At 41.0% G+C, this 10,495-nt stretch overlaps 1 protein-coding gene across 1 annotated transcript in view; it reads right to left on the bottom strand.

Annotated features, from left to right (window-relative positions):
• Positions 1–2,553: 2,553 nt before the first annotated feature.
• LOC139473479 (oxysterol-binding protein-related protein 1-like) overlaps positions 2,554–10,495 on the bottom strand; it is a 119,531-nt gene continuing 111,589 nt past the window's right edge. Inside the window, exons 22-27 of the mRNA XM_071256080.1 lie at positions 9,263–9,381; positions 8,592–8,721; positions 7,138–7,281; positions 6,302–6,425; positions 5,133–5,223; positions 2,554–3,770 (exon numbers count right to left, since the gene is read on the bottom strand). Coding sequence (XP_071112181.1) covers positions 3,668–3,770; positions 5,133–5,223; positions 6,302–6,425; positions 7,138–7,281; positions 8,592–8,721; positions 9,263–9,381 — 711 coding nt within the window. The 3' untranslated portion in view covers positions 2,554–3,667. The remainder of the gene's footprint in view (positions 3,771–5,132; positions 5,224–6,301; positions 6,426–7,137; positions 7,282–8,591; positions 8,722–9,262; positions 9,382–10,495) is intronic.

The raw sequence follows: 10,495 nt of genomic DNA, 5'->3' as shown, positions 1-10,495 counted from the left end.
CCTAAATGGACAAGTTCGTCTGGTTCTTTGACTTAGTAGATTGTGAGTCATTGTACTCAAATCATGTAACACGAGACTCATAATATCAATTATTGTCTCTCTTGTCCAGACTTGATAATCTTCAAGCTGCGGAATATAGCTGGACTATTCCTGAGTGTGACGTCAAACAAACAACCAACCAAACAAATCCTTGTGTTGAGGTATAGAAGGGAGCATCTCCTCATTTGATACTCTACACCTTATAATGAATGGCATGGCATTTCAATGACATTTTACAAATTCACATCAGATAAATATCAATTTTTGTTTTTTTTCAGTCTTCAACCATAACTAAGGGTGGTGAGGTGGCCTAGTGGTAAAAGTGTTGGCATCTCACCTAAGATCTGGGTTTGATTCCTCACATGGGTAACACGAGAAGTGTCCCATGCAGTGATATTCCTGGAATTATGCTTTTTTCACATGACTTTAAAAAACCCAACCCTGATAGGTCAATCAAAAGTATCAAACCACAAACACATGCCTCTGGTAAAAATGAGCTGAATTGTACAAGCTTTGACAAACTAGTAAGGATTGATTCCTCATCAGTATAAAAAGAGGATCCGGAGAACTTTTCTTACAAAATATAATGAGATACAACCCCTTTCATACTGCAATGATTATGCTACTGGTTTTGACGGTCATACCCATAATACCAAACAACATCAACGACTGATATGTATATGACATCTTTACCCATCCTCACACATACTGGCTATAATATGCTCATCAATAACCCTCATCGTTACACCCGTACATAACACAGGCTTATGATCGCTAGAGAACTAAGATTGCTTTGAGGATGAGGGCTAGGACCAAGTCCAGTCAAGTCCAGCTGTTCCTGTATGTTGAACAATTGAAACGCAGTGCACAGCCAGGTTATCTGAGGAGGGGTATGACCTAGTCTAACTATTTCGATGCTTTTCGAAAACAACAGACACAGTTGTGACTAAATTGCATATCAACATACAAGAAGTGTACATGACCAGGTGTGATGGGACGTGGGTGCAGCCCTAGGTGTACACGAAGCAGGGTGAAGGGAAGAGTAAAGTGTAACCATGGTTACTGGGTGATTTATCAAAACAGTAGGAATGTTTTGGACAGCATTTGATCAATATGTACTATCAGTAAGATGTACTGCCTGGGTGTACTATCTGGTTAGATGTACTGCCAGGGTGTACTATCAGGGTAGATATACTGCCAGGGTGTACTATCAGTGTAGATGTACTGCCGGGGTGTACTATCAGGGTAGATGTAATGCCAGGGTGTACTATCAGGGTAGATGTACTGCCAGGGTGTACTATCTGGTTAGCTGTACTGCCAGGGTGTACTATTAGGGTAGATGTACTGCCAGGGTGTACTATCAGGGTAGATGTACTTCCGGGGTTAATGTCCTGCCAGGGTGTACTATTAGGGTAGATGTACTTCCAGGGTAGCTGTACTGCAAGGGTGAACTATCAGGGTAGATGTACTGACAGGGTGTACTATCAGGGTAGATGTACTGCCAGGGTGTAGCCATGAATGTATTCTAGCTGCTCTTCTGTCAAGTCTCCTGACCTGTATATATTCTGATTAATTCAGGTCATGTATTATGCAAAAATTACATTAGGGTAGCTTCATCTGTGATTATAAGCTTCTTGTATTATTTCAATGTAACATTTCTAAACACCTATTCACCAACCATCCATACAAAGTTACGTAACAATCATTATCATTTTCAATTGTTTCAGTTCTACCTTTCCCTCTCTCCATGACGACATCACAATGCTACAATCATCGCAAGTCCTAACATTATCGTAAGTCCTAACAGTACTAACATCATCGTAAGTCCCAACAGTACTAACATCATCGTAAGTCTCTACAGTGTTACATTTATTGTAAGACCCTACAGTGCTATGATATTTGTGAGTCACGAACGTGCTACAATCAATACAAGTCCCTTCCAACAGCTTTCATCTGAAGTCCATATTATACTATGATCATCACAAGTCCCTAGAGTGCTACAGTACATCGCAAGTCCCTAGAGTGCTACAATCATCGCAAGTCCCTAGAGTGCTACAATCATCGCAAATCCCTAGAGTGCTACAATCATCGCAAGCCCTTAGAGTACTAGAATCATTGCAAGTCCCTAGAGCGCTACAATCATCGCAAGTCCCTAGAGCACTACAATCATCGCAAGTCCCTAGAGTGCTACAATCATTGCAAGTCCCTAGAGTGCTACAATCATCGCAAGTCCCTAGAGTGCTAGAATCATCGCAAGTCCCTAGAGTGCTAGAATCATTCCAAGTCCCTAGAGTACTACAATCATCGCAAGTCCCTAGAGTACTACAATCACCGCAAGTCCCTAGAGTGCTACAATCATCGCAAGTCCCTAGAGTGCTACAGTCATCGCAAGTCCCTAGAGTGCTACAATCATCGAAAATCCCTTGAGTGCTACAGTCATCGCAAGTCCCATCAGTGCTACAATCACCGCAAGTCCCTCGAGTGCTACAGTCATCGCAAGTCCCAACCCAGTTGTTGGGTCCTTTGCTCCTATATTATCTGAATCTAGAGACACCCAAATGTTTAACCATTCACATTCGGGTCATGTTCCCTTGACTTTCACACCCTTTCAAACACAATATAAAGATTCCCTACTGCATAAAGTATCTTGATGGGCGAAAAGAAGTTATAAACCATTTGGGGGGTTTGATCATATTTAATGAAAACTGTGGCTAATGGACTTTGTAGGTTAATTCCCTCATCCCTGAATATGTTATTTCTTTACAAATGTGTTTTATAACCAAGACAGGACAGTCAGGGCTTGCATTGCTCTACACCATCCACACCATATAAACCACTCACACAAGATCATTCATACAGGATACTTCTAGCTGTCTTCATCCATTAGCCAATACCTGATAAGCAAATGATATATCATGATATATCATGGTATATAATAGTGGGTTTCCATTTCAGACTTTATATGCACATGTTTGGTCTTGGTTTTGAAGTCTGTCCAATATAACTGGTGTAATGATATTTTATATGATGATATTTGCTTCATCCATGAGTCATTTCACAAATTTTCCTTCCAATTGTCAACTTGAAAAAATATTATACACCATCCCAATAAAATGATCTCACTGCTGTTGTTGTTGTTCACCGGATATCACTTTAAGTTTCTTCAAAAACGCCCAGATCTTTTGGCTTGGCATGACAGTCGAGACCTTGTGTGTCCAAATCAGTATCATTTCAGTTTTGTGTGTTTTCATAACCAACAATGGCTTCATGTCATCCAATCACAGACCAAATGAAATTTAAACAACCAATAACCATCTCATATAACCAATCACATTCTTCTGTGAAAAAAATCAACCAATCAGATCAGATTCCATATCAACTGATCCTCTGTTGAATCATCCAATCAAAATTCACATGTGAACAAATCATCCAATCACAGACCAACACAGTTTGCCAGTAATGATAAAACAGTCCACATTTGCATATCATCATCATCATCATCATCATCATCATCATCATCATCATCATCACAAGGCTGGTGGTCTACAGGACTGTAGTCTATATACAACTATTGCATATTCTAGTGGAAGTCTTCTATGTACACCTAGGTCCTAGCTGGGAGGAGGAATCAGAATATATCTGCACATGCTGTCCACTCCCTTCGCCAGTAGTCTCCCTTGAACATCCAGTCTTCCTTGCCTGTGGCTGGATTGGTTGTGTACTCAAACCATCTGGAGAAGAACAGCAGACATTTACTAATTGATATACAATCTCATCTTCCCAAGGCAAGTGTGTCCACTAGCCTGTATCAAAGCCGTTTAAACCCCTGCCACATCAAGGCCACGACCCTGGCGCCACCTCGCATAGATCACGAGTTGCGCCACTTGTAATGAAAAGGTGATATCCAATCAGATCGCTGTTCTTATCACATATAGCTTCACAAAAATTGCGACTACCATAGGCTAGGACCTAGTCGAAAACAATTTCATCCAACACAAACACATACTAGGCAATCTTTGGGGGGTTTAAAAGATGAAAAAGATGTGTCAACAAAGACAGGCAGCGGTAAATCACTTTCAAACAAAGGTGTACCAGTGGTGGATCTTGTGAAACATTCTGTGATTGGACTATTGATATGTGCAATAGTCCAATCATATTTAGCACAGGAAAGTGGGGATGATGTGGCAAGGGTGGAAACAAGACTTTGATAAAAAGGCTAGTGGATGCTACTGCCTTGGCAAGATAGTTCAATCTGGGGTCAACTGCTGAAACCATGTCATCAGAAATGTCAGATTTAATCAGTTCTGAGGAATAACCCAGATCTTTCCCGATTCCATGGAGCTTGAAGTCTCGTTCCACAACACAATCTCAGTGCCATGACAAAATAAAATAAAAGTACACAGTACAATTGTTTGGCTATATCAAATGAAAATATTACTGTTATTTTGCTTCAACCATTTTCCATATTCAGAGTATTATGTTTGTTTTATACAGTGATCCTGCATTACACTGCACACTGCTCACAGATGTCACGAGGGTCATGGAGGTCAAGTTCGGCAAAAGAGTTACTGAAGACGCTAATAGATCGTTATTCATTTCCAGTTAGGACTTCGGGAGAAAGAGCAATGTACAAAATGTAAAGCAGGATAAGTAAAAAATGTAAGCCTCTATTACAAAATAGTACAACAGTTGCTGCACTTTGATTGTAAATATTACAGTTTCGCTATAAAAAATAATAATCTATGTTCTCAGGCACCGCCCGCATCATCATAAAGTTTGCTGCATGTTTCGTTTTTATTTCCATTTTAATAAAAAAATTTTTTCATAAATACACTGTATTCCAAGTCCAACAGTAGTTCAGTATTTTACTCATCAAGGAATACATTTATGTAGGGGGCTGCCTTTCCAAGGTTGATTGTACACAACTGCATATTTGGTTACATGCTAGTTTGAACAACCCAAAAAAAAAGAAAAAAAAAAGACTGCCCGCTCACACTGTATTTTCAAAAGCCATTGCCCGAGAACCAATTCTTTTACTTTTTTAAGCCTAATGTGTTGCCATGTTATAACCACACACAACTTCAGTCACTCACAGTGGTGTCCATTCTTTCTTTGTTTTCTTCCTGTCCTTTCTTGCTGCTCTCTGCTTCTCCTCCAGGCGATTCTTCTCCAGAGCTGCTGCATCTGAAGGCAGGACAGAGCAATACAGTATGACCTTCCTGTGTACAGCAATATAATGGCTTCTAACACAGTCTCACTGTCATCAGAACTTTCCTTCCGATTCGATACTCTCTCATTAAAGATCTGACAAATCCTCCATAGATTACTTCAGGAGAACCTAAAGATATCTTTGAAAAAACAATCAAAATGAAGGAGGTTTTGAGCCTATCTGAGTTTAGCTTTCTAAAATGATTCAGTACACCTTCCCGAGGCAAGGGAGTTAACTGACTCTAAAAGTCCAGTTTCAACCCTTTCTTAACTAGGTTGGAATTACTGGGCTGGATCGTTGTGCCACCAGTGGCTATTACAAGTTATGTTCCTTTTATGTGCCTCCTATTGACCAATCAGATTCCACCTCTCATATCACTTGCATTTGCTTCAAACAAAATGGTGGTGCTTGATGATCAAGATATTTATTGTAATAAAAAAAGTGTTACTTGGTGAAGTGCATCAAATCACGTAAGCACCTTGATTAAAAAGATGAAAAGATTTGGGAAATATCTGTTGACGCTGAGTTGGCGGTATATATATATGCTTTGCAAATCCTACAATCGACCAATATCTGCATGGCAGTTAATGAACTGGTTGTCGATTTTGTTACGGGATTTTCACTGGAATACACATAGACTTGTTAGTCCAGCCAAAATGTAACTCCATAATTGCTGCCTTGTTCAGTCAGGGTGGAAACTGGACTGTTACAGTTATCTCCCTTGCCTCAGGGAGATGGAGTTTTACTCACTGTTTTACCATAAAGAACTTCAGCAACCCCTGCTTGCTGTAAAAGGCAACTATGCTTGTCATAAGAGGCGACTAATGGGATCGGGTGGTCAGGCTCGCTGACTTGGTTGAAGCATGTCATTGATCTCAATTACGTGGATCGATGCTCATGATATCAATCACAGATTTGTCTGGTCCAGACCACCATCATATAGCTGGAATATTGCTGAGTGCGGCGTAAAACAACAAACCAAACCAAACCAAACCACAAAGAAATGAACTATCTAGTGGTCCAAACAACATTTTCACTGTGGCTGAGTCTCACCAATATTGCCATCCTCCATCAGCTTCATGTCGGGCCTGAGTCGGGAGTCTGTGGGTGGGAGTTGGTCCTGCATCCCCTCCCGCAGCTCGTTCAGCCCCATGGAGAACGACGTGAAACAGAAATACTGCAAACACAACATACATAGTGTCAAGTCCGGGCATATACTTTCTTTCAATAATCTCATTACCTTGTGGTTACATTTGACTGTTGTCTGTTTAGTTGTCCATAGTAAGTGATAGATACCTGTACACTTAGTCACTTAGTGTGTTTACGGGATCGGTAATTAACAAAGTGAGTGAGTGAGCTGGGACGAATGCCGAAGTGATGTAGGTCCTTGACCATGTGCATGGTGCTGACAAACCAAGATACACATCAGGCTGTGATCAGAATCAGCTCCAGGCACACCTTCACCATAAGCATACCTGCGCATGTTTCCAATTCCTATCAGTGAGGTAACAGTGAGTGAGTTTAACGCCGCTTTTAACATTCTCCTAGTTATATCACGGTGTGTCAGCTTAATGTGGGAGGAAAGCCCGAAGTAATGCAGGTCTCGGACAATTACCACTTCGGTGAAACCCATGAGCACGGGTGTAGTGCTGACAAACCTAGAAACATAATCGGGGTGAACCGGGATTCGAACCCACAATCATAGGTTTCTGGTGTGCCCAAGAGATGCAAGTCTGCACAGCGAATTAGGCGCCTTAGACGACTGGGCCACCCATGCCCCCTGTGACGTAAGAGACACCCCCGAATGTTAATGTTCCAAAGGTGCACATTTGTTTAGGTCCTATTGTAGTCATGTTTTATTATCGCCTGTCCTGACTCCTCCTGCTAACCTTGTGAGAATCCTCTGGCCTGGGATTGGCTCTCCACAAGGTCAGCTGACCAGGCAGACCCAGATCGTATGGCTGGAAGTTTTTGCTGGGAATGTCGTCTGCTACATCATCGCCTCCACCCTTCGATGACGATGCACCATTTGCCTGAATAGACAGATTTAGAATCTAGAATAGTGCAAGCAAGATTGATAGTGTTCGTATTTATCTTCCTTTTCTCCTGATCTATCTGAACTGTGATGAATGGAAGAACAGTGGAAACAGATTGACACAGTTATCTCCCTTGGAAGTCAACACAGGCAGGAATTAAGCATCTTATGTTTGACACGTCGTGAAAGTTTTTATCATAAAACCTTATCCCAAAACAGAATCAATACTGATTGATGGTAAAAAGAAAATCTCTAGTTAATTCTTTTTCTTCTAATAGTGCTGCTTTGAATGACTGTTCCACACACACTAAACTTCAATTTGTATTGTGATAATATTCTACTCAAAAGAAGTTATTAAAGAACACCAATTTTTTCATATTACCATAGTTAATCTGTCATGCCATGACCAAACTTTAATTCAGTTGTGCACTGGAGGCCTACATACTTTCCACAGGAGCATCGTAGCACGGGAGGCAAAGTGTACATGCATATTCATATGGCATTAATGGTCTCTCATAAATGTGATGATCTACTACCAGGGATGCATGACCATTCAGTCAATAGGTATCTACTTGGTGCATGGATTCCATAAAACTTGTGCCACGAAGTTGGCTGCCTTTGTGAGACCCAGGTGTGTTTTCAAACTGATTTATTAGATCTTTCTTACTTTATGTCAGTGTCAGAATATACCTGCAATTATACTTTTCAAATGTGCACAGTCCTGTGTTATAACATTATAATCGACTGAGTTATGGACTTATTTCTTTCTACCTGATGTCATCATGCAGCATTTGTAAAAAATAACTGTAATAAGGCAGGATATTTCATTAAGAAGTTTGATAGTGATACTTTGTCCTGTAGGTAAAAAAAACATAAAATAAAAAGCACTGTACAGGATTTATTGTAATCACCTCAAAGATTGGATTGGTAGGTTAAAAAATGACAATCTCGGTCTTGTGACCTCACAAATAGTATAAATCTAAAGTCTGACTTGTAATGATGATTTATCATTAGTCAGATAAAAATCCCTTGGATTACTCCATGTGATCTTTACCGTTGATGGTATAAAAAAGCCCTAAACTTCCAAATGCAAGGTGATTTGAGTGAATGAGTACGTTTTACGTCGTTTTTAGCAATATTCCAGGAATATCAGGGCTGGGGACACCAGAAATGGGCTTCACACATTGTACCCATGTCGAGAATCGAACCCGGGTCTTTGGCGTGACGAGCGAATGCTTTAACCACTAGGCTACCTGACTGCCCCACAAGGCCTATTGAGACCAGTGTGAACTTTGCGATGGAACTCACCTTTGGATATGCATTATGGCTGGGAGATGAGTTGGAGGATGTGTTTTTGATGAAGGACTCGTAGGTGTCTGCCTCACAGGAGTACATCCCTAGCACCCAGTTCCCATACATCGCTTTACATTTCCGCTTACTGAAACAGTCCGGTGACAACAGGTCTGTGTAATATTCAAGTCTTCTTACACTTACAATAACATATTCAACTGACACTCGTTCAGACATAATCATGGGGATTCCGGGTTTGCAACCTTTGTTTGTCATAGGACAGGACTTGGGTGGTCAAGTTCGGTGACTTTGTCGACTGCCTGTCATCATATCCACCCTGACAGCATGGGACATTGCTTATACAGTCAGCAGTGAAGGACTTAGTTCACTGGCCGGGAGGGCTTGTTAACAGAAAATGTTGCAAGCCCAAAAACTCCCAATAAACTACAATGAAAACAAAATGAAAACAGACTTTGACATTATATGATGCCTTAACTGACTTATTGATTTGTAGAAATAAATATGTACTGACTAGAGTTTTCAACGAGGACCGGCTTTATGGAAATGTTACTAGCCCATTTAAAAGTCACTGGCATTTGGCTAGCGAGCATACAGTTATTTCGAACACGGCCAGTGAGAGTCTTGCCTAGTCACATGCCTGTTATTCAGCAGTGGGTTAATCTGCTCACCTGGAGTCATATATAAAACCTTCTACTTTATGGAGATCTTTTCCGAACCAGCCTCCCTGTTTGAAATTGAGGACAGCCTTGTGTTTGGTGGAGTGGTTTGTAACTTCCATTGTCCCATACTGGAAACACAGACAGAGTAAGATGAGGACAGTGTACACCTACTGCCTCCCTGGAACCTCCTACCACAGTATTTCCAGTACTGGAGTCCGTTCTACAAAGCAATCGTAACGCTAAGGTGATCATAACTTCCATACATTAGCATAGACTCCTGACTGTCGTTGCACTACGATTGCTTTGTGGAATGGGGCCCACAACTCTAGCATTCTTAACTAAGAGCCCTTGGCAGACAAATTGAGAAAGACAACAACATAATTTTGTTCAAAATTGGGGTTTCTCAAAAGGCAGGGGTATTGCAGCCTCTTCTTGTTTATTGATCCTGTTATCAGTGAAATGCAAGTCACCTCTGTGAAGCCACAACATTAGCTATAACCATACGAACATAACTAGGCAATAGAGATACATTGTATAACTACATACAGGGTTCTCTCAAGGAATTTTCTGACATGTTCCCTTTATCTCAAAATTTCAAATATTCCAGAGGTACACCCACACTTGCCCATACCGCACAATGTTAAAATACCCCACTGTATTTGAAAATGTGGGCTTTTTTTTCAAATTTAGAGGCAAAAGCACAATGTGCTGTATCCATAACATGAATTGGAAAGGTCTTAATTCCAATTTGAGGACACTGACTGACAATTGCTTCATGCTTGGGGCCAGATGTCAGCCTCTGAGCAGGTCTAGATAAATCCCTGAAGTATTTCAGTCACAGCATTGCAATCAGCCTTACTGCATTGGTGAGTGAGTGAGTGAGTGAGTATGGTTTTACACCACTTTTAGCAATATTCCAGCAATATCACGACGGGGAACACCAGAAATTGGCTTCACACATTGTACCCATGTCGGGAATTTAACCCGGGTCTTCGGCGTGACGAGCGAACGCTTTAACCACTAGGCTACCCGACCGCCCCACTGCATTGGTGAAGAAAGCTAGAAGTGACGCAGGTCACAACCTTGAAATCAACCAAACAGGCATCCCACTGATACATCATGATCTGTGTAAAAGATCAGGACTTAAACTCAGAATCCTGGTGCCTTAGGGTAAAACACATCAGGTAGTCAGTCCTCAGACAATAGGTCCATGTGATCTAGAGTTGTATGCAACTGTCAAAG

This window comes from Haliotis cracherodii, unplaced genomic scaffold (genome assembly GCF_022045235.1).
Source record: "Haliotis cracherodii isolate W230 unplaced genomic scaffold, xgHalCrac1.p SCAF_1, whole genome shotgun sequence".
Lineage (NCBI taxonomy): Eukaryota > Metazoa > Mollusca > Gastropoda > Lepetellida > Haliotidae > Haliotis > Haliotis cracherodii.
The sequence above is the reverse complement of the archived record's forward strand: the minus strand, read 5'-3'. Positions and strand labels throughout refer to the sequence as shown.